Here is a 25,164-nt window from a genome sequence, read left to right on the forward strand (position 1 = left end):
AACAAAATTTAGGCATGATTTGACTGTTTCTATAGCTCCTAAATCAACATCCTTTATTACTCTATGTTGCATATATTAGCTGAGGAGTACTCTGACATTGAATGTCTGTATTCATTCATTCATTTATCATCTGTAACCGCTTATCCAGTTCAGGGTCGAGGTGGGTCCGGAGCCTACCCGGAATCACTGGGCGCAATGTGGGATCACACCCTGGAGGGGGCGCCAGTCATTCACAGAGCAACACACGCTCACACCTATGGATACTTTTAAGTCGCCAATTCACCTACCAACATGTTTTTTTGGACCGTGTGATGAAACGGGAGCACTCAGAGAAAACCCACACAGAACACACCTCACAGACAGTCACCTGGAGCTGTGTGACTGTGACACTACCTGCTGCACCACTGTGCCGCCCCCTAGATGTCTGTATGGTCTTTGAGGACTGACACAGAAGACAAACAGGCAGTGACAGCTGGACACAGTATTACTTATGCTTCATTTAAAAGTGAGGCAAATAAAGTCCAGCCTTCTGGGATTTGCTTCTTCACTGAAAACAGGGATTCTTCCTGATATTCCCAATGGGGAATTACCAAAACATCACTACTGTTCTTAGCTACGCTATCTGAGCTCAAAAGTGAGAGAGCATGGTAAGCACGGCTGCAATATTGTGCACTAAAAGACTGATGTTTTCCAGCCCCAAAGGCCTGGCAGATGTAGCTTTCGCAAAGTGTGACTCCAAACTGTTCATCTGAGAGACCCATACCTCTCCCTTAATGGAGGATTTCATGGTTAACTGTGTCTAATTAAAAAGGTGTGATGTTCTGCTAAGAAGCTATAAATAAGCCACTGCTTTAGAGGCAAACAGACAAGCTATTCTTTACTCGTTACTTTAATCTATTGCACATCCTGCACTTGGATTATACCAAAAATAGCTGTCACACTGGATAAAAAGGTGACAGGTAAGGAAATAATTTCCTTAAAACTTGAAATATGTACTGTTTTGAACTTACAACCTGCAGAAGCAAGAATAGCTGGGCACTGAGAAATGCAGCTTTGAATTTTCATGATTGAAAATGCATCAAAAGCACTTGAATTAAATGTGGTACATCAATACAATACGCAAACAGAAAGGCATCAAAAATGCACTGACACATCAGAATCATGGACTGTTTCTTTCATATCCAAAGTAGAAAACTACTTAAGCAGGCCTATGTATGGATCAACTCTAAAGTGAATGATAAGTGTCAATTAATACACTAAGAGCAGCTTAGCATCATTAGTAACCAAGGCGTAAAATAGAATGATGTATACTACTTAATCAGTAGGAATCCCAGTTTCTGAGCAGTGCTGGTTTGGGATGGTTTTTACATGCAAAGCATCTCATACAATAAGCTTGTGACCTCTCACTCACTCACTCCAATTAAAAACATGTATTTCCATCTTTTGTCAATTGTCAAATAAAATCTTTTTCCATTGATTTCCATTGTTATGTTTAGAAGGTTTTTCCTTCTCCTGTAAAGTTACTATTTTGGGAGATACATATTTTAATTAGACAGTGACGATATATGAAACCGTGTCTAACGGTGCTTTCTACTCTGAGAAGTAATTTGGTGTTCATTTCTCACTACTAATCTTGGGAAACAGCTTACTAAAGGTGCTAAAGGGAAGCACCTGCAGATCACTGTACTCCACTCAAAGTGCGGCAGCGCGGGTGGAATCTGTGGGACAGACCTGTTTAAAGAAAAACACTTAAAGCACATCGTAAAAGACTTACCTAATTTTGAATGAACACCTGCAGTTTCTTTCAAGGGAAAGTCCTCCAATCTTACAAAATTTCTGCATATTTCTATCTGCTGAGATGTCATTGTAAGAAGTTGTACATGAAGTGATTAAATAGTGGAAAAGTCCGAAAAACAAATTGTGTGGAAATTTGCTAAATGGACTCTAAAGGACACTGTTTGACTTTTTAAAAGCAGACATTTTTGTAATGGCCTATTATAAATGTATGTTATACTAGAGAATATAATGCAGTCTGTAAAGGATGAACTTTGTAAATTATGTGACATGTTTAAGAAATACTGACAAATTAGTTTTTAAATAGTGCACTCAAGTGGAGAAAATGAGGATATGGTTTATTAATCTTGTGGTCATGATTTAAAAGACCCCCTCCAGTGACAATCATGTTTTTGCCTTGTTAAAATGTCCCTGTGGTGTTTTTATGCTGTCGCTGTCTAAAGAAATACATGTATCACCAACATCACCAACATAGGAACTTTAGAAGAGAAGGGAAAACCTATTTAACTTTCACTGGAGGTGAATGTAAAATGATTTTATTCCAAGTAATTTAAGATCATTTCTAATTTTCCATTTTCCAAAATTTTAAAACCATGTGAAGGACTGCTGCTGTGTCCAAATTATGTAGTTAAACAAAACAAATGACCAAAAAATTTGATATACATGTTTTTCTTTGGACAGCGACAACATGCTGGAAGATAAAAAAATGAAACAAACAGTCAATGTTTTCTGTTTTACAACTACAGTGTTCCAAGGACAGTCTCAAATCGCTGGATTTAAACAACCAGGGTTTCTTACATCATAAACCTAAGGAACCAATACCATCAACTTTCTTCTGGAACAGAAACAGCAGGAGAGTGAGAGGGGTAAGTGAAGACAGAGGTGTGTATAGGACAGAGGAGAATGGATAGCCATCCATTAATCTTAGCCACTTTTTTGGAAGCATTAGAGGATTTATTTTCTGAGAAATATCTTGTGATTATCTCATTTGGATGCAGCCTACTGTTTAAACCTGCACTTTGATGTACTGACCAGAGCTGTACTTAAAAAAAGAGAGAGACAGAGGTATTTATGCTTGAACTAAATATGAAACTGTGTCTATTAATGAAGAAAGCCGGCGCTCAAGTTACAATCTTCCCTCAAAACAGATTTATTTTTTCTGGAACATTCCACCTTTCCCCTCAGTTCCAAAACTGCGTATTCGGAATTTAAAATCACAACATTCCACACACGCTGCGCAGTTACCTTTAAAACGCCCTACAAACTCATCTCTCTCATGCCGCCCTTTTCGCGCCGAATAAACGTGCATTTGGCTTCCAGTTTGGATGTTTACAAAATGCTAGAAAAGATGTGAATCCGCACATGACTCGACACTCCTCACCCCAGCTTTACCCCGGTTTACAATCCTGCGCAAACTGGTTGCAGCCGAAAACATTAATGATGCTCGGCGTTAATGACGCAGCCCGAGTACAAACACCGCCGCTGCAATGTGGGTTAATGAAGCTCCTCTGGAAGAAGACGCGCGAATCCTCCTCAGAAAAACGCTGCAGATTTAAAATCTGAGCTGTGTCCTAAATCACGCAGTTCCATACTACACAGTGTGTTAAATATAGCACACCTCCAATAGACATTCATCCAACAATGCGTTTATATGTATTTAAAAGTATTTTGTTTTGGACACAGTCAAGCCTCTAAGCCCCCGTGTCACATAAGCGCTGTCCGTGTCGGCTGATAAAGTTGCAGGAAACGGCCAGTGATTTAAGTTCTTTACCTTGACCCGCTCTTATCCCCGGTCCAGTTCGGTCCGGTCCGGTCCGGCAGATGTCGCCTCTGTCGCACTCGTCTTTATTTTTACACCGAGCAGCAAAGTATCGCCTAAAATCGCGAGATTCTCTCACACGACTCTCTCCCAACCGTCTCGCTCCAGGTGGCAGGTGATGCTCGCTCCCTCTCTTTTTCTCTCTCAAAATAGTGCTGGGAAGTTCGAGTCTTTTTTTTACCAAACAGGTTCTTTCGACCATCCGATTCAACCGACTCACTACACTATATAGTGAATCGACTCCATGGAAACCAAACCAAATTCCAATGATCCGACTCTCAAATAGGGTTCAAGTTCATACAGGACTGAATGACAGGAGTCACTTGTTTTCTGTCTCATTACATATTTTCAGAGAATGCGTGCTCAGAATATTAAAAATACTCAAACATTTGAGGCCATCTGTCAAATTTAGCATTTGTCCAAATGTTTCTAGACCCCTCTTACAATGAGGGAGTTCAATTTCTTTAAGGTGCATCCATTCAGTCATTATTTAATCTCCATATAAAATGCTGACCAATATAATTGGATGCAAGCTTGGGCTAGAGGATACAGTGTTAATAGGATCAGATCAGACCAGATCCATTATAGTGTACTTTAATTTAATAATCTATAGACATTCCTTATAAGCTTGAATTCAGCCGTTTATATTATAAAGAACAGTTTGTAAGATTTGGTATTTTTGCTCCTGGGCACCCCCTACATTTTTAAGAATGTAATTAACTTTTATAGCACTGTCCTGAAATCAACTGGGAAAGAGTGGTGGTTACCTACCCTCCTCCAAAAGTTCCACAGTGCAGTTTCTGCAGTACTGAACCTGGAGTAGCATTGGCAGAGGCTCTTTTCTCCCTAGTACAGGTCAGTGGAGAATCACGATGATTTTGAAGCTGGGTAATAAAGGTAAAAATACTACCTAATGTTCCTTTAAGGTGCCTAAACTGTGGATAGATATTCAGTGGTGCACAAACACCTTTTAAAACCTTTTTAAAAAGTTATATGCTTAATACCAAGCATGTGGTACAGGGGTATTTGTGATCCAGAACGTTTGATCCAATCTCAGTTCCTGACTGCCCTAATGCTCTCATGGATGAGTGACAACATACCCTCACAGAATTGTTTCTACATTTAGTGTGAAGTTTTCCCTTTGGTCCAATAGTGGAGGTAATTTGACTGAAATAATAATTGGCAGGTGAGTTTTTTTAAAGGAACTCTTCTGGTGTTTGCCAAAAAGTGTCCTACTTTCCTGAAACTGCATTTTTTGCAGTAACACCGGTGTGGCACTGAGTCTGGAAAGAATAAAGCCCTGATGAGCTTCTTGTTAAGCATGTAGTGGGATGAGCGCCATTTCCTGTAGAGCCATCCATGTGGGCCTCTGTCCCACTATTTGATTTTTTTTGTTTAAAGCACATTTAGAATGCCACACTTTTTGACACAGAGTTGCACCATCTGTGCTTATTTTCAAATTCTTTGAAGAAGTCTGCAGTCTGAATGGCTTCCTTTAAACCATTAACTTTTTCCCAGGTCTTTGCTTTGGCTCCTAAAGTTACTCTGGACAAATTTGGTCGGCAAGAGCAGGCTCCATCAGTTCCATTACAAATGCACGATTTTTAATGAGAGGAAAATCCAAGATCATAGGACAATAAGAGGGAATGATAATCTGAAAAGCTTTATTGATTTTTTTGTACAAAGCATTGCAGGTATGGTAATTATATATTTCAAGTGTTAATACATGTACAAAATGCAATGCACCGAGCAACATCTAGCGTTAAATACTACACAGTAACTGTACATCCACCTCACATTCATTGCCATTTGTTCATCCAACTACATTCAGCACATACAGCACATCGTAGTTCATGGTTGTAATGCTGTACTGTACCAATATAACCATTCATTCACACAGTACCACTCTATTATTGTTCTATACGTACACAATGTACCAAGAAACCTAAAGACGGAACTATAGGATCACAGTCACTATCATAAATATGTACAATAGGTTTAACTATTCAAGTCAAATCAATTGACCCATCTTCAGATATATGAGTTGTGTTAGGTCTTCAAAATCGCAGTGATTTGCCAAGGGTTGTTGAACAAATGTCCTTACTTTTGCTTTCCATGTTTCATCAGTTCTTTTTATGAAGCAGCTTCCCTGAAAGAACATGAATGAAAACAGTGTTACTGATTACAAAGCATGTGCACTTTATTAAATCTAATGTATTGAGACTGGCTCTTCATCAACTATTTTCCATGAGCTTTCCCAGTATTAATGGAATGGTATGGAAGAAAATGTCATCCGTACGTTTTCCACTTAACCCCATGTATTCGATAGACCAAGAGATGTCTGGAGTCCAAATTTGCTTATTTAATTTAACACTGAAGCAGCAAGTTCCCCAAATTTCTTAATATCTCCTCATCCCCCCAAAACTACCTCCAGCTCTTCATTAATGTCACACTATGTCCATTTTTTTTTGGCTACAGCTGAAAGAAGTACACAGAATTATTGGATTAGGAACCTTGAATGTACAGTCATTGTCCATTTTTACAGCTCCAGCACCATACAGGAGCACTTTGTAGTCCCCCTGTTTCTCTGTGTACTTTCTTATCCCATTTCACCCTGCTCTCCACTGGTCAAGATCCCCACAGGACCACCACAGAGCAGATATGATGTGTGGTATATCATTCTCAGTGTTGCAGTGACACTGACATGGTGGTGTTTTAGTGTGTGTTGTGCTGGTATGAGTGGATCAGACACAGCAGTGCTGCTAGTGTTTTTAAAATCCCAGAGTGTCCTTCCTGAACTGAGAATAATCCACCAACCAAAAATATCCATCCAGTGGATGGGGTCCTTATGAAAGACTAGAGTATGATCAACACAAACTCTGCAGTAACAGATCAGCTACTGTCACTAACTTTACATCTACAAGGTGGAAAGAAAATGTAGGTGTGTCTAAAAGAGTGGAAAGTGATTGCACAGTGTTTAAAATTTTGTGTCTGAGCCACTCATACCAGCCCAACACACACTAACACACCACTACAACATCAGTGTCACTGCAGCGCTGAGAAAGATCCACCACCCAAATCATACCTACTCTGTAGTGATTCTGTGGGGGTCCTGACCATTGAAGAGCATAATGAAATGGGAATGAGAAAGTATGCAGAGAAACAGGTGGACTACAGTCTGTAATTGTAGAGCAACAAAGTTCTCCTGTATGGTCAGTGGAGCAGATAAAATGGACAATGTGTGCAGATACGAGGTAATCCAATGATACATTTGCTGCAAGTAGAGAGGCATTTCCTGTCTAGGCTTCAGATGATGTTCTGACGTTCACTGAATGTGGAAATAATTATTTTTGTCTAACAAATGAAGTACCAACTTCTCACTAAATCCACAGTGTCTTTTAATATCCCACAGTTTGTAACACAGCAGAAATGTATGAATAATGTACTGAAATGTTAACAGAGGGTTAACAGCAGCTAACCTCCCTACCAGAGCATTGTGTTGTCCAACCAAAGCACAATCAGTGCCAACGACGAGCAAACTTTGCTCATGTCCAAGCTATTTTTGTCAAAGAACTGGGTTGGTTCAATGAAAATATGTCCCCAGGTGTGAACCCATGAAAGGGGAGCAAACAAAGTAGCATTTCCTGAGAATCTCCTCTGTGAAAAATAATCTGCCTGTAAAATGTGCTAATGGAATGGTACAGTGGCAAAAGAGGTATCACATAGCTCCAGGGTCCTGGGGTTGTGGGTTCAATCCCCACCTCGGGTCACTGCCCGCAAGGAGCTTGGTGTGTTCTCTTTGTGTCTACATGGGTTTTGGGAACTCTGCTGTGAAGTGTAAAATGTGTTCAAATGTCAGATGTGTGGGGTGGGATTTGGCAGGAGTTTTTAGAACACTACATCCATTTTTAGGTATGAACATCATACACACAGCTAAAAAAAAATACTGGCTCAAAGGGCTGAGTACGTAAGCATCTGATATCTCAAAATAGATCATTCATTCACATCCTTTGAAGACATTTTCTTCACCAAGTCTGGACTGACTCTCTTTAGAATGCTCTTCCAACTTCCAAACATCATATTCATATAGCCATGTTTTATGGTTTATCAGAAATAACTGATAAACAATATATTTGTCATTTTAGGACCATTTTATGCCATTGCTATAATGATAATATAAGTGCATAATAATGGAATTGCAGGTAATTTTTAAGAATATTCGGACACTGGATGTGTTATATAAAAATGATGAAATATCCTATACAATGAAACCCCTGTTTTCAAACAAATCGACATAACAGCCCCAGAATATATAGACTAGAACTATAAATCAATAATGTAATTACTGTGCTTACAAAAAAAAAGTTCTTCTGCAAGTTGTGTGCAATTACACTTTTCCACCAGTGGTGTCACCATGTCCTATATAGAGCATCTTTATAGAGCATCTTTAAAGTTGTACTGACTTGTTGATATAGATAAGGACAGTGCTTCTATGCGTAGAAACGTGAAGCAGCAAGAGGTGGTACGCCGAATGACCTTGAAATATTTACTACTTAATTAAAGAATTTATTCATAATTGAGAATCTGTTTTCATGTGTAAATTACATAACATTTCACAGTTTTTATAATTATGCCCCACTGAAATTAATTTTTGTTGTAGAGAAATACAACGTGCTACGTATTCACCGTAGTTGATTATATCTGTAAGGGAACGGTGGGTGGGGGTTGGGGGGAGGTAGCGTTTTTTTTTCCATGGAGGGATCGCAATCCCCAGTTTTTTTTTTTAAATATGTGTAAATAAAGCCCAGTGTCAGTTGCTTACTGGACGTAAGCAAAGGCTAGAGACAGACGTGAGCAGTTTGGGCAAAGCAAAAAGGAGATACACGAGTCGAGACCAAGCCCGAGAATTATTCAGAAGCCCAGATGGACTAAATCCAGAGGCAAAAAAAGAGATAAACTAAACGAGATTTCTGTACACATGAAGACAAAATCAAAGAAAACACTCGGCTGAAGGAAAGCGTGGCCATTCTTCGCATCATTGTCCCTTTTATTTATTTTAAAACGCTTATTGGCCATACATTTTATATGTTCTCATAAATGTATAATTGTGTTTAAAACATTCAGTTTCAGCCTATAGTTATTTTTATTCACTCTATAATTTTGAGTAATTATTTCAGATAATTTTGTGTTAAGCATGCAAATTTCAAGTAAATAAAAAGCAACAAAAACATGTAAAAATCAAGCAAGATTTTGCCTTATGCCCCCGGAACAGAGGAAGAACCAGGGGCGCACATGTTTTTGTAGTAAAAATCATAGGTGGTACTTGGAGGTTTTGGTTTGATAATGGGTGGTACTTTGTCTAAAAAGTTTGAGAACCAATGGTTTAGGACACTGGCTTATTGTTTGTTTGTAAAACAAAACAGTGGCTCAGTTATTTCAGTGGCTGAAAGAGGTTTTGGGGGAATATTTACAGAAAAAGTTGGGTGTCTATTGATTTTTGATGACAACACTGCATTTTAAAGTGAAAGAAGCAAAACAAAGCATCTTGGCTCTATAAGTGGAATATGTTGTAAATTTGACCCCTTCATTTAAAGAAGAAAAAACAACACAAAAGAGGGTTCACACTGCATTCTTCTGAAGGCAGAAAAAAAGAGCACTTAAAAGTCTTCTTGAATGGTGGTTCAAGCTGCAAATCCTGTTGCTAAGCAACAACAGCATTAAAACCATTTGTTTGCTGTGTATGCAAATAATTGTTGCAAAATACAGGTATATAGTTTAGTTACTTTCACTGACTAGTAAACTTGGTACTGATAGCAAAATAAAATAAGCAAAACTAAAATTTAAATCCATTCTCCATCAGAATTCTCTCTCTGAAGGCTTGTGTTTGATATATCAACAGAGACGAAAATGCTCTTCACAGTCTATTTGACCAGTTTGTGTTAATTAAGCCGCACATAAGATGCTCTAGGGCTAGGTGTTAACTTATGACGTATGCCCTATTAAGAGAACAACTGCTAAGCTTACCCAGTCCTTTCAAAAACTTGTTCACTCCACTCTGCTCTGTATCAGGCAACTCCTCCAGGTAGTGCTCCACTCTCTGTTCAAACAGACCTATGAAAATACAACCATGATTCAGAAATGTTCACAGTAAGGTATTACGAGATTTTCTCAAAACCTCAATGTGGCAACCTCACCACCAACAGATGGCAGCATAGAGCTGAATTTACACTTGCCCCTCCAATTTCCTTCCCATAACAAGCAATTTCCAATTATGATGGGTGTGGGTTTCTTATAGCCTCCAGCTAAACAGGATGTGATGTTTTAGTGGTCACTGACCCAGTTCAGCCTCCTGACTTTTTGCCTTCTTTACCTTTGGCCCTGCACTTCCGCAGTTCTCTGTCCTGGATGAACCCGGCAAACATCTGTGATTCCATGAAGACACCCAGGAAGCGGCGGATGCTCTTAGAGGCCACAGATTTGCGGAAGGCTTCACGCTGGAAAACGCGCTCCCCTCTTTCACCCTGGGTCAGGAATAAGGAGTAGTGGCCAATGGTCTCCAAGAAGAAGCGGATGAAGGCCTCTGACACTACACTGTTCAAGGAATTGCATTCTGGGGAAATGGCAGAAAGACAAAGACAAACATTCTTTAATTAAATGGCTGACCGAAAATTATGATGCGCCTTATTAATTAATTAAAATTATTTGTTCATATTGCCCACAACACCCCAAAAAACCCACAAATTTCTTTTTTATCCATTCTATAAACCATTAAAAAGCTTTTAAATATATGTCAATTGTGTGATGGTTTCAACTTTAAACATAATGTTGTTGGTCTGATGAGATTTAAAAGATAACCATGAATCACCTTATAGTCAATAAGAACATTTAAAGGCCCAACGATTGGTGGCTTTGGCGTAGTGAATGGGTACAAACAGATTGTAAATTAACCACTTATTACAAGAGATTGTATATTGTTATTGTGCTTATATCTCCAGTGAAAATGAGAATAAATCTGGTTCAGTCCTGCAACACATCCAGTCTGAAATATCACACAGTCAAATTGTTGCTAGCTGTGTATTTCTTCAGGTGGTGTAGAGTTAAATGTATTTGTGATTTTTATTACCAATAATGACAATATTAATTACATGTCAGGCTTTTTTTCCTTTTCAGAATCCTAGCCATTTTTTCCCTGGCTCCACCGATTGTTCACAAGCTTAGTTCTATTCGATTACATTTTTATGACAACAGCCATTCGCTTGGGTAGTAGGGTGTTTGAGTAGTCTGGGCATAAGAGCCTATTATAAAATCTTAACTGAAGTTCTTCAGTAAAAGTTTCCAGGGGGTGTAGTGCTCTAAGTATTGGCACTATCACTGGAAGAGTGCAGGTTCTATCACCAGTGATCAGCCATCCAAAGCTGGGAGAAAGTACAACTGGACTGGCTCTTTGGGCAGGGAGAATGGCCTTTTCTCTCCTCATGACAAGCACAAGGTTAGCGAGAGAAGAAGCCTGTTATCTGTCATAACAGATCTTGACAGTTAATGTTCTCCTCCAAGCGCACCGAGCTGTCCAGTGGTGTTGTGATAAGCAGGTTTTTGATAAGTATCAGTTGTTACATACACATGTACTGGAGGAAGCATTGCTTTACCTCATCCACACAAGATAGTGACAGTGTGTGTGTGATTGGGGGAGTTTATATTTATAAAATACTGGATGAGTATTGGAATTGTGTGTCAATAATGGTGGTATTGGCCCCTCTAAAATGATTACATTTTGAATTATTTCTTCTGATTTTAGGTACACAAACTGATTACAGGGATGCTGGCTGCTGGACTTACATTCACATCTTTAATGTAGTTTTTTGAGACTGGTGTAAAGTGGAAGAAGCACTAACCTGTCTCTCCATTTGCTAATCGCTTACTGTGGCCAGATGTGCTATCAGTTTCAATCTAACTAGACGCTGCTTGTTTGGTGCAGTGTGTCTATGTCTTTACCATCATCTGAGTCGCTGTCAGAGTCTTGATTGATGATGTCGTTCCTCTGCTCCAGGGCCAGCTCCAGAGCAGCTTGCAGCTTGCGTGGTAAGAGGGAGGCCTCGTCGTCCAGCTGCACAGTTACACAGTAACAGCAGTGACATTTATTAACAACATTTGTCTGCATGAATTCTTCTTAACAACACAGAATGTGACAAGATCCACTTGTGCATTTCATTAGCTCTTAAAAAAGTTCACACACAAAAAAACACCAAGGATGCCAGCAAATGAAGTTAATAAGGCTTGGCCAGCACTGAAGAAACTCGTGCAAAAATTTTTTTCATGTAATTAAATTATCATTAGCATAAATACGGTGCATATTATGTATTATTCTGTAGGCAACCCATTGTGCATATGCAAAAATATTAATGATGTCGGTACAAACCCTTGACCTCTGTTTTTTAAATGATTAAAGCCAATGAAAATTCAATCAAATATCAGAGAAAAAATGTATTAAAATGACTTGAAACTAAAGAGGGTTTTCCTTCTCTTGTAATGTTACTTATATGAACATATTTAAGCTTGTTCAGAAATGTTATTTGGAAGATATTTTGGTAAACATACCTGTCTAATGAACTTGTCTGTTCCTAGATCAACCATGAGGGCCTGAAATGAAAGAAGAGCAATCAGCATGGATGGTTTACACAGAAGAGGATGGTTCTGTTTTAATCACATGGCATTCATTTGTCGTGGGAACGGCACTAAGTCACATCTCCAGATGTTGATCCACAACAGATGGTGCTTGACAACCAATTAAAGCTGCAGAGTTTAAAATGACACGCATTTTAAAGTGTTACTTGTGTGCGCGTGTTCGCCACACAAGGTCAGCCCTAACGGACTTTACAAGAGCTCTTGTGGCCAAGACGCACTAACAAGGTTGACGCCTCTTTCTATCAAACTGCTCAGCGAGTGTGTATGGCCCAGTAGGGAGCAGTGCTGAAGCCTGTGGCTGAGCTGGCACTGTCCCTCAACAGCCTGCACCAATGCTCACACTGGAGAATGAAAAGGGAGAAGGGATAAAAAGACAGGCAGCCAAAAATACAAAGCTAGAGCTTAAGGAGCTGACGCCAATTTGAAGACTTGTACACAGAATCTGGCCCTGTTCCGGGCATAATGTTCCATGTGTGATGTTTTCCCTCTGCTTCCTGGAAGCAGGGAAAGACGAATCTGGCTCAACTCCCTTTCGTTTCTTGGTATGAAGCTCAGTGTGGCAGGTCAATGGCCAGGCAGTTCTTTTTAAAAATCTGCAAATCTTCTCTTTACGGTAAGTTCTCTTTGAAATCAAGAACAGGAAAAACAAAACAACACAATTCAGATGATAAAATCTCAGCTTTCCCCCTTTTTCTATTCTTAACACTACAATAAATAAAATAAATCTAAAATGGTACTTGGTTTAAATATTTTCCATCTACAAACACAACCAGCAGAGGGAGATATGAGGGTTTGAAAAGGGGGACATTTTTGTTTAGTGACTAAGATAAAAAAAATAAAACAATCAAAATAAAATAAAAATGGATATTGTTGGAATTTTTTGTTATTAGACCACAACAAGGAATGTTTAAAAACAAGAACAACAAAAAGAGCTTGCACTCAACTTGACCATGATAGGGGTGGTCAAAATTTTGGTAATGGTTGGGGAAAACTTAAGCAATAAGCGATGTTAAGCAATAACAGAGCAGGAGTCTCTTATAAAAACTGCCTGAAATGGTGTAATATGTTAGAACATGTCTGTGAATGAATGGGCTCATGTGTGGGTGTGTTTGAGAAAAGTCTACATGACACTACTTCTGTTTGTTACTGCGGCTGCTTTGTGCATATGGAGTTAAAGTTTGTATTAGCAAGACTAAAGAACATTTACAGAAGAAAACAACTGTCTATCTGCTGGGGGGCAGATAAATGGCCTGCTGCTGAATGGGTGTAACTCCACTCAGTCCCAGTGGATGAATCACTGTACTCTCTCTAAAGCTTATCAGATAAACCACAATCTGGCCTGGGCTGGTATGGGCAAACTGGAGATCTGTTATTTCAAAATATTTAAAAACATTAACACAGGAACTGTCACAGCTCTTATGTTAAAATCTATTTTAAAATTTTGTTTCTGGAAGTGTTCATGATGATAATGCAAAATTTAAATTGTTCTGGTTTTGGTTCTTCCTAAAGTAAGAATCAGAACCTAATAGACCTTTATTTATATGCTTATATCATCTACTTGGTTATTCTGGGCTGTAACGTATTTGTAGTAGCTGGGATACAAACTCCAAATTAACACAAAGCTCTTTTGTATGTCTCTCTGGATAAGAGCATTTACTAAATGCTGTAAATGTAAATATACATGTATTTGCTTGCCACATGGTGTTTTGTTTGTTTGTATGTTTTTGTATTCTTTGTAGATTTTTTTTATTGATATTTATTTCAAGATTATTTCAATAACTCATATAATTGACAGCCACAGACCTAGATTAAATAGGTCCCTGGTATCCAAGTGCCAGCAACATGTCATAATATTAATACACTTATGAGGATAACTTTTTTCAAATTGTGGCTAATATAGATAGATATTTCCTCTGGTGCATTTCTTTAATGCTCTGAGAACAACCAGAAATGGCAACATAACAGGTGACAGATGTGATGACTGATGACTTCTAGCCTGATTTTGAGTGCAGAGATTTTGTTTCTGAGTTCTTCTCAGTGACCCTAAGTCAGTATCCCTTTTCTTTATGTTAGTAATTGTACAAGTGATAGTAATATCCATAATTGTCTTGGATCATAAAAAGTATAGCACCCCCTTGTGGATCAGTTCTTAAAAGTGAGTGAGTATGTGAGAAGTAGTAGACACTGAGAAAGTACAGCTTAAAGGCAAGCTTCTGCATATTAGCTCACATTAGCTCAAAATTTCTCATTGTTATCTGGGTGTGTTCATTAAGAGATCACATGTGGCTCTCAAGACGACTGGTACACATGCGTCCTAAAAAAGGTGAAACAGAGGGAAGATTTTTACCTCCTCCACTGGCAGTTCCTTGAGTTTGGGAAGTGAGCTGGATAGGATGCCCACCAGGAAGGGTGTGGGGCAGCAGACGATGTCCACCATGGAGGTGGGCAGCACGGGGATGAAAGTGTGCTGCCATGAGAAAGGGTATAGCAAGGCCACCACTGCATGCACACAGCTGGACAGGGTGCTGGAAAAAACACAAAAAGAAAACCACAACGTTCCGTCACCTGGTCCTGACAAAGTCACAGTCAAGGTCAAGTCAACAGTCTATTATCAGTACACTGATAACTCTTATAACTCCAACATAAAGGTGGTGTTGATTTGTGTTGTTAAAATGACTGTGTACACAATAAGTGAGTCCAGTATCTTTCACATGTAAAGTCAATGTGTGCAGGGTGTATAAACTTGCATTCACAGCTAAATCATGCACACCTCCTCGGCAAATCCGGTTATGGACGCCACAGTGGAAATAAAGCATGAAGAGCCAAGATTTTTCCAGTTTATCCTGGCTTTCCAGAAGAGACAGTGGAATCTGTGATTACTCAAGTATGCAAGAGAATAAAATAAGCAGTGGTGGGCTCATTAGACACTGAGGAAGTACAGCTTAAAGGCAGGCTTCTGCATATAAATCAATTGGATTTATCATCTCCATAAGTGAGGGGGAGTAAGTATATTTGCTTACACAGAGCAATCACAGGTCAAATATATTCTCTGACACTCATATTTATATTATAGTGTGGGTGTAAGTTAGGTAATATGTCTTCATTCCAGTGGAGGCCATGATAATCAGTTTCAGGAACACCGACTTGTTGAAATCTAGATGCCATGAGCTGTGTTTTGTCTATGACCAAAAAAAAAGGAAAGGCTATATAAAACACGACGTTTCCACCAGGGCCAAATATTCTTCTATATGGCAGGAACTGGGAGGCATCAACTTAAAAGCTTCATTGACTTAGAATCTGCACTCCAGTTCCATGGTAATGTGATGAAACAACAAATGTTATGATTAAAACAAATTTGGTCCTAGTAGAAAATTTGCCTTGTAACTTTATTAGGTTTTAAGGATGTCACTATTGGTTATTAATAATCACGTAATCAGAGGTTGGAAAATGAGCAAATAGTAATAGCAACAGGCTCACACAATGCAAAGACTTTCAAAGAAATATCTAAATTAAAACTTCAAAAAATTTTAATAAAATATAAAAAAAAACACTGAATGGTAAATTATTGAATTAATAATTAATTTATTAGGGTTTGTTTCTGACTGAAATTTTGTTGTCTAACCACAGCCAACTCAATATGTTTGACTAAACTTTGCAATGGTGTGGAATCGAGTGTTAATAACAGCTATAATGGTTTATTCAAGTGAGAAAAACGTCTGATGTTAGAAGGAATTTGTGAGATCTCACAGCTGGAGCTAAGCACCCAAGTCACAAATAGGACGCTGTCCTTCTCACGGTCCACAGCTTGTTGACTATGGCTGACCCTCTCTCCCTCTGTCCCTTAATGCCACACAAGCCCCTGTACACAGAGACAGTGAAAATAAACCAGCAGAACCGAATCGGCTCCAGCTGTAAATTACCAAGGATTAGAGAGAGAGCAATGATCCAAAGTGGTATGTAAACATCATACCAGAGATTAAATGCTTCAGTTATTATGAGGGATGTCTACAGTTACATTTTCACAAGTGAGGCACTAAAGGATGGCCAATTAATTGGCTGACCTATAAAATAAAACAATACACTATTAATATCCTTAATGTTAATATTATACTACTAGGATTTTATAATATTTACTGTTAATGGAGCTTTAAAAAAAAAGAAAGTTGAAATCTGGCAATCATTTTTAACCACTGCTTATAGCTGAGTATTAGATCCGACAGAAAAGCACTCTTTTATGTAGAACTATTTGCCAGTTTCATTTTTAAAAATATAAAATCATATTTAGGGATGCATCAGAATTTAGCGGTGTGAAAATAATGGCACCAACATATTTTGTGTATATATTTAAATTTCTTGTTTTGATTTTCAGCCTGTGTCCATGAATTCTGGTTTTGTTCCAGCCGAAAATATTCATTTTGGCTCATCATTGATTATACTGGCTTATATATTTTGAGTATCAGAAATATACAGGTTCTCAAGGATCAGTATCAGTGATGTCATTTTCATACCGTTCAGGCCTAAATTCACAAGGTGCTCTAGCACGTGTTGACCTCTCCTCTGAACTATGGCAGGTTAGAACAGGGAGGAGCAGAGGAAGAGGTTTTAAAAGCCTAGCCACAGGCAAGACAGAATTTAATAGCCTCTACCTGAGCTGTCAGTGTAGCTCAAGCCTCTGAGATATTTATATATACTTGTGAGAAAGGAGCACGGTGAAATATGAAACCAAAAGCACAGTTCAAGCATTGCTTTTACTTTGGTGTTGGGCTGTCAAAATGAAACCCAAACAAGCTAAAAGCATTAGACTGGAGGTCAGTCTGGACCTAAAGGCAGCTGATGTGTGTGTATGCATGTGTGGGTGGGTGGTTATGTGTGAGTTATTAAAAATGCAAAAGTTATAGCATGCTAAAATCAATACACAGGTTTGGTCAGACAAACCCTGTGTGTGTAACTGTGTCATAGCTGGAGGTATAGAGTGTCATGTGAAATCAGAAAGGCTTGTTGTGGAATGAATAAATATCAAAAGGGGAAAAAACTTACACTACAAAAACACTACACTGATCATTTAGAGAATGGAGCTATTATATATTTTTAAGAAAAAAGACAATAAAATGAATTAAGAAAAAACAAGAGTGTTGTGTCTAGTGTATCAGGTTTGTATATAATACAAAGGCAAAGTGAGTCTTTAATCTTCATTTAGGTAATTTTTTTTCAAGTTTTGCAAGGTTTTGATTCAGCAGTGACAGAATAAAAGGCATTGTGTCTTTTTATAAGAGATATCTGTAAGATATTGTGAGACATATAAATAGTGATTTTTTTTAACTTATTTTTATTAAATTTACTTTTCATGATTCTGTTCATTAGCTCTGTGTGACGTTCTTAGATGTCTTTCACCATAAGGATGTGTCCCTGCTAAATCTCTGCAGCAACTCCTTTAAAGAACTTCTGCAGCGGAAGAGGTTTAAAGATTTCAAACCTAAATCCAGCTGCTATTTTGATGGCCAATCTCAATTGTGGGGTATTGCCTGCAATGCTGCTGTTTTATAGGAGTAATGAGATCGTCAGCTGTTTGGCTTCTGGCTAAAGAGGCTTGTGGGTTCAGCTGTATCCTGTAAGAGCTAGTAAGCAAGTGTTTTCACATGCTTTTCCACGTTGATATGAGCTATGGAAAACTAAATATCCTCATAATCCTAAAAAAGCAGTAGCTAATATTGTGCCACATGTTCTAGGAGAATAAATAATGTTATCTCTGCTGTACCCAAGTGGTTTTCATGCTAATGTGCCCTGAGTTGATACAGTGTAATATGATATTAAAGTGAGATTACACGGGTTCTAGCTGTAAAGTCTGCCCCCAAAGCAGACCTTTCTATGTTTGCTTCCCCTGTAGACCTTCCAACAATGTAATACAAAATTTTCACACACCAAATGAGCACCACTCACTCAACCACCTACACCCACAATCCGCTGCCGACAATGAAACCGAGCCAGGGAACGTAATTTAGACATGGCACAGGCAGATCAAAACCAGCCGACTCGCTAGAGGTTAACCCTTTCCTGTCACCAAACAGCTATTCAAAACGCAAAGAGAATGAGCTTCCTAAGCAGAAAGACTGAAGCAGTTATATCAGTTGAGCCCAGTTAAGTAATCCCTGTATGACATTATGGCCGCTGGATTTATTACATTGAGAATCCAAGCTGTGTTTCCCCTGCAGGAGCTGACTCATCTGCCTGGCTGAGTTTCACTGTCTGGCTGGGCAGCTGATTTCTCCAAGCAATAACATGGCTGATGCAAACTTTTGAGTGTTGGAAATACACTGGGGAGAGTTCCTGAGTGCTACAAGAAATAGCTTTAGGTCAGTTATAGCTTCACACTCCTTCATGCTCAAATAGAGCTTTTTCCTAACATGGAATGGGTTTTCTTGGAGGGAGAGCAAGAGCATGACTGTGTATAAACTAGGGCTGGGCACTCAATCAAAACCGACTTTGAAAACTTCTAATCAAATGAATCTAGGGCTTTGCAATTAATCAAAAATTAATCTAAAATGACATTCAGAAATTCTAATCAACGCAATCTTGCCTATATTGATTATAGCGATTTTTCTTTTAATTCTGTTTCTCCTTTTCTTTTTGGCCCCCACTGCGTATTCATGTCCCGTCCCCTTAAAACTATATTTCAGGGCATGTCACATGATTCTGCCAAACCTAATCTGCCACAGGGAAGCAACATGGAGGAGAACCATGAAAAAAATGCTGTGTCTATTGCTTTGAACATGTTTTGGCTTCAGTGAAGACCCTGAACATAAAGATGTAAATATAAACATTAGCCAAAAAACAGTTTTAGCGGCCAAAGTTAATACCACCAGTATAGAAAACAATGGTCCAGCTTTAATACTTGAGCATATTTACAATACAGGCCTTGTCAGTGAACTATGAGGGCAAAAAAAAAAACCAAAAACAAAATAATCAATCGTTAATCGTAATCGAGGTAAAATGTTCTACTATTCATGATATTGATTTGTAGTCATACCGCCTAGCACTAGCATATACGCACCTAGGCTTAAGTCAGGACACACAGCCTACCAGTCTGTCTTTCGTATCCTGTTTTGAATAGTGCCTAACCCATGTGTGTCAGAGTTTAAAAGGCTGCAACTAGAGACTATTATGATGAAGGGGTGTGTGCTCAGTAAGCTAAGCTTTACAGAACCAAAACACAAACAGCTGGCTTTCAAAAAAGGCATGTTCAGTCACAAAAGATATCCTGGTGGTTTTGCAAGCCTTATTCATTAGTGTTTTGCCACTGAAATCCATCAAGAAATATAAAAATTAATTGACTGGTCTACAACACTGCTAGCTGCAATCCCATGAACGACATTTGTATCAGTTCAATTGTAACATGGACAATTGTAAATATGAGACCAAGACGTAGCCAGCTGGAAAGTAAAATGTATATATGGGAGTTGTTATTATGTCAGCAGTCAGGAGAAAATACTTCCCAGAGTGCAATGCCTGAGAAACAATTGTATCTAGGAGCAGCAGCAGCATTGAAAACAATACAACAAACTTAACAAAGGACTTGAAGGTGCTGTTGCTGGTTATGTTCTACTTCCTAAAGAATAGTAGTGTTTAGTTTTCCCAGAGGAGGTCTAGTAATGTAATGTGTAATGGTCAAAAAAAAATAAAAAATGATGATATAAAGAAGGCGATTTTGATGTTGGTTACTAATATTTGTTTATTTAATTCTAATTAAAATGACAATTGTCATTTTTAGTACTACTGTAATAGAAGAATGTTTGAATTTTTAATTACAATTATTTGTACACCTAATAGCTTATAAGGGGGTTACCAAATGCTCAATAAAGAGACAGAAATCACAGTCTTCCAAGAGATAATTTCAGATATTTGCCATTTTCACCAAAAATGTTATAGGTCATTATAAGCAGTTTCTGGTTCAAGCTTTATTTTATCTCATATTATCCTAAATTTTCTCTTTGCCAAACAATAAATACTGACTGGTCTATAATCAAGTTTGGTAATTATATCTGAGGTGCCCCTGTGTTCTTTCTAAACAAACAATTTTTTACAAAACAGACAATGTGTGAAGTGAAATAACTACTTATAAGGTGGAGGGACCCTTTAAGACCCTTTGTTTGTTCTAAATATACTATATGGGACTATATTAAGTCTTATTTTGGCATTATGGAATATAAATTAATAATTTAGATCGCTACTCCATAATTTAAGCATAACATGTCTAGATAAAGGGCAACGTACACATATATGCCATTCAAACTTCAAACAAAACCATGCTACCAATTTAGCATCACACCTAAGAACCACAGTCCATGAGGTAGGCGCTATATTTGCATTAACAGTAAAAGAGCTGTGCCATCCTCCCCTGAGAGAGTGAAATACATTGTTGCTTTTTTCTCCAGTACAGCAAACAGGCGCAAGATATTTCTGTGGGCAAAACTGTGAGGGTTTTTTTCCCCCACATTTAGGCATTTATTTCTATTGCAAACTCAGCAGTTTTAACAGATAATTTAACATTAAGACATGTTTTAAATTTTGAAATTGAGGCATTCAGGGTGTTCAAAGGGCAAATTAGAGGGTCCTGGAACCCCCAGAACCCCTTGTGTTTCACACCTTGCTTACATACATGACTGAATTACAACAGTAACTACCTCTATATCAAGGTTAGATATGAACTTTGGTTTATTTGATCTATGTGTACGCCATACAGTGTAATTTGAATAAGCATGTTTGTATACGCCGAATGCCTCTGTCAGTCACCCAGTAACACTAAGGTCACTTTTCAAGAGAGCACATACACACACACACACACACACACAGGAAGTACATTCCTTCCCCTCACAGTCACTGCCTGCCCCAGGTTCCCCCCTGCTGCTGTTTGTTTAAACTAGCCACTGATTTGTGGAGATTAGATTTTCACAAATACCCCTCCTCCCCACCACTCACCCACAGGCTTCCGTGACTGAGTGTGTCCATGTAGGGGGAGAGGGGGCCCACTGAAGCCCACCAGAGCCCTTGGGGACACTGCTCTCTATTTCATCCTTTATCTGCCCCTGCCCAGCGTCCTGGGACCTGCCAGGGACGGTGCCCCTGGCTCTGCCCTGACCCACTTCCACATCCAGATCAACAAGCCACTCTTGGGAGTTTGGCCTGCATTTGACTGGGGCAGTGGCGGGTGCGGTTCAGAGATGCCTCCCCCTGATTAATTTAGCAGTGGCCTGTATGGAGCAGCCATCAGGCACTCGCTGCCCAAAACCACAATGGAAAGCTACTATTAGACAGATGTCCTCTGGACACTGAGGGGCTGACAGCCTAACTGGGTTGAGACAAATAAAACTAGCCATTTTATGTTCAGTTCAGACATGCAAACTTTGGTAGAATTATAGTGCTGATGCTATGGTTGGTATTCCATTCAGAAAAATTGAGCGGCCCTGGAGATCCCAACAGGGAACTATGTATTCTCCTTTCTTCTGTAACCAATACTTTTCCTTTGCTTGCCTCTTTGTCCCTATTTTTAGATCAAGCCTTTAAAAAGATGGACTACAGAAATGTAAACATCATTAAAGGAGTTATATTGCTGTGAGTGCATGGAAAAATGGATGTGATGCTGCAGATCAATGGGGAAGGCCGTTATTGAGAACATCTGGTTTTAGCCCGCTCGCTGCTTGTCGCAGCAGTCGGCATGTTTTTAGAAGCTCTGCTCAGCTCAGTTGTGGAGGATTATTTGACCATGTTTGGTATGAAGAGAGAAGATCTTTGAGAGGGCAACAGAGGCCGTGCAGCGTGTGAGGTAATGCTACTTATAGGATCTTCACTCTCCACACAATCACAGCTGCCCTGTGTAAATGGCACAGAAGTGCTAAGTCAACAACTCGCCGACGTCAAGGTCATGAGGTCAGTCCGAGGGTGCTTTACCTGAGCTTATCGGCCACAAAGATGACCCTGCGCTCCAACAGAAGTGAGGCAAAGACCCGTACTACTTGTCTCACGCTCAGACAGCTGAAGAGGCTTTCAAAATCCACATGCTCCAGCCTGGAGTCCGTCGGTCTCCTCAACTCAATCACCTTACAAAAGAACATACAGTTGTTAAAATACTGCTTAAATGAGCATCTTCACAGTGAAGAAATCATTCAGTTTAAACTGTCGTTAAAATGAAGATGGTCTCTTGACACTTGAATACTTTGTTCATGGCCTCGAGTTAGGGCTCGGTGATAAAGGGGGAAAAATACATATGGCAATATATATTGTGCCATTAAAAAAAGCTTACATTTTTAACCTGTTAATCTACTCCCAATTAATGGAACAGAAATATTTAAAAGGGACAAATTCACACATATCACAGCCTAGGAGACTCTCCTGAGTATCTCCCATTTCTGGAACTCTCTCCTCTTTCAAATCTCAGCTTAAACCTCAGCTTCTTGTCACTCCTTGTCCCTTGTATTCAACCTTCCAGTACCATAAATATTTGTTTTCATGATTACCTTGTTATGTCTGTTGTTATGTGGTCCATATTAACTGTAGCCTGTCAGCATCGCGGGGGTCTTGAAAACACTTTACACATCATCACTGTCCAATTAAATACCTGCATATCGATTTTTGTCAAGTTTTAGTTGGAACATAGCAGCTGTCCTTTACATTGTGTGAATTTCATGAATAAAATCTTTTTATATTCACTTCCACTGAAAGTTAAGGTTGTTTCCTTCTCCTGTAAAGCTACTATTACATGTTTTTAACTGGACAGTGACAATATGTGATGTATTATTATAATTATTATCAACAATATTTCCACAAGTAAACCGTTCTATAAGGTCTTCAAATAAAGTCTGTAAAATGCTTTAATCAAAATACTACAAGGACCAAACAACACAGCTGCATTCTAACTGTGTCTGAACAGCTCTGTTCAGAATGACCTATTTTAGCGCCTGTTCCTTTATATCAGAATGAGCCACAGCTCAGTTAAGCGCGAGAGCCCAAGACTGAGGAGTGAGGAGCAGAAGACCTGGCTTTTAGCAATTTTTTTCATTGATTTCCTTCTTTCTCTGTTCTCGTTTTTGGCATATATAATTCATTCATTCACTGTCTGTAACTGCTTATCCAATTCAGGGTCGCAGTGGGTCTGGAGCCTACCCGGAATCACTACCTACCAACGTGTGTTTTTGGACTGTGGGAGGTAACTGGTTCACCTGGATGAAACCCACGCGGACACAGGGAAAACACACCAAACTCTACTCAAACCCACAATCTCAAACCCACAATCTACAGGTACCTGTGTGACTGCGACACTACCTGCTGCACCACCATATATAATTAGTAATCTTATTTTTCATCGTTCATAGTGTTTGTTTGGCTTTATTTATCCTTGCCTTTGTGCTCTCAAATAAACATAGTTCCAGCACTGATTGGAGACACTCAGATGAGGAGGCAGGATAATAAATAAGTTGCAGTCCAAAATCAAATTTGCTTCTATTATCCCTTATTTATGAGTTAGGCAGCACACACAATCACACACACACACACAAACACACACACACACAAATCAACAACTGGGTTGTCTTATTTCACAATATGTGTTTTGACAGGCACTGAAAATAACCAAATATTTCTGCTAATGCACTGATTTCCATATCTGTCCCCTTTAAGACAATAGCTAAATATTCTTGTTAAGAAGGTTGAATAAAATGGGAAAAATGTGTCATTATTAAATTATATATTGCTACATATTATAATAGCAATTCACTTTCTTAACTGATAAAACAAATCACTGAACCCTTGATTTGATATGCTCAAGTTGTTAAAACGCATGAAATATCTGCTTATTACCCACATTCCAGTATTCACATTAAGAATTCTGAAAGCTGATGTGCCGCTAATGACTAAGCAACCTTACCTCATTACCTGCACCAGGCAGGAAGGTTTTAACTTTGATCGTTTTGCCAGGGGCTGGGAATGGAGACTCCATCAGACTTCGCATGAAAGGGTAGACCAGCGCTGCTGAGATCCCTCTCCTCCTCTCCACTTCATCCAGGATCTGAAAGAAGTTACAAAATCTGTTATGAAGGCTATGGCATCATGGTTAGCTGTAAAATAATTTTATAAAGACATATGACAGGGTGTTATAAGACATTTCTTCTTTTCTAAAATGGTAACCTTACAGAGTTGGGCCATGTTTTGCATCAATTCTAGAATCGGGGTTTAATAAAAGTGGCTCCTAATGAATCACTGCAAAAAAGTATTATTCTCAATATCACTGACATTTTCTATTTATCAGTGTGCTAAGTGTTGTTTGGTTTCAATATACACTGCTTCATCTTTTAATCTTTCCTGGCTTTTCCCACAATAATCATGCTATAACACTCAAACTCCCAGTGACACTGTGAAAGATGTGGGGTGATGGTTTCGCTTAAATTTGCTTTTTCTCTGCTTGAGATACACATTCTTTTAAGAGAGGAGATTTATGAGAAAACAGATAGGACCAGGCACAAAGATCTCTCTGTTTCATGTTCACATGAGTGAGATGGAAGAGGAGGAAACAATTACAGCAGGATAAGAAAGGGAAGAAAACGAGAGAGAGGGGGGGGGGGGGGAACAGAGAAATCAGATATTTGGTTTGTTTTTATATAAGCTTCACTTACAATATAGGAGTATAGTTTATAGTAATTGCAGCTATATTTCCTGACCATTGAAGAACATACTGAAAAGGGCTAACAAATTATGAGACGCACCATATTGACTATAATCTGTAACTGTAGAAATTAATAGTGTGTGCTTATATGGAAAGTGCAGCTGATAAAATGGACAATGACTTCTAAGAGCATCTGCAAATCACACAAAGAACATGCAGA

At 38.8% G+C, this 25,164-nt stretch overlaps 2 protein-coding genes across 3 annotated transcripts in view; both read right to left on the reverse strand.

Moving 5' to 3' along the window:
* trim66 (tripartite motif containing 66) overlaps positions 1–3,688 on the reverse strand; it is a 37,176-nt gene extending 33,488 nt beyond the window's left edge. Inside the window, exon 1 of the mRNA XM_066648225.1 lies at positions 3,566–3,688. The gene's annotated coding sequence lies outside the window, so the exon portion shown is untranslated. The remainder of the gene's footprint in view (positions 1–3,565) is intronic.
* A 1,584-nt stretch (positions 3,689–5,272) lies between these two features.
* dennd2b (DENN domain containing 2B) overlaps positions 5,273–25,164 on the reverse strand; it is a 76,492-nt gene continuing 56,600 nt past the window's right edge. For both annotated transcript variants that reach the window (XM_066647299.1, XM_066647298.1), the window contains exons 13-20: positions 24,210–24,350; positions 22,238–22,386; positions 14,643–14,820; positions 12,209–12,250; positions 11,606–11,717; positions 9,984–10,223; positions 9,638–9,724; positions 5,273–5,762 (exon numbers count right to left, since the gene is read on the reverse strand). In XM_066647299.1, the coding sequence (XP_066503396.1) occupies positions 5,737–5,762; positions 9,638–9,724; positions 9,984–10,223; positions 11,606–11,717; positions 12,209–12,250; positions 14,643–14,820; positions 22,238–22,386; positions 24,210–24,350 (975 nt within the window). In that variant the 3' untranslated portion in view covers positions 5,273–5,736. The remainder of the gene's footprint in view (positions 5,763–9,637; positions 9,725–9,983; positions 10,224–11,605; positions 11,718–12,208; positions 12,251–14,642; positions 14,821–22,237; positions 22,387–24,209; positions 24,351–25,164) is intronic.

Source organism: Hoplias malabaricus, chromosome 16, assembly GCF_029633855.1.
Source record: "Hoplias malabaricus isolate fHopMal1 chromosome 16, fHopMal1.hap1, whole genome shotgun sequence".
NCBI classification, from domain to species: domain Eukaryota; kingdom Metazoa; phylum Chordata; class Actinopteri; order Characiformes; family Erythrinidae; genus Hoplias; species Hoplias malabaricus.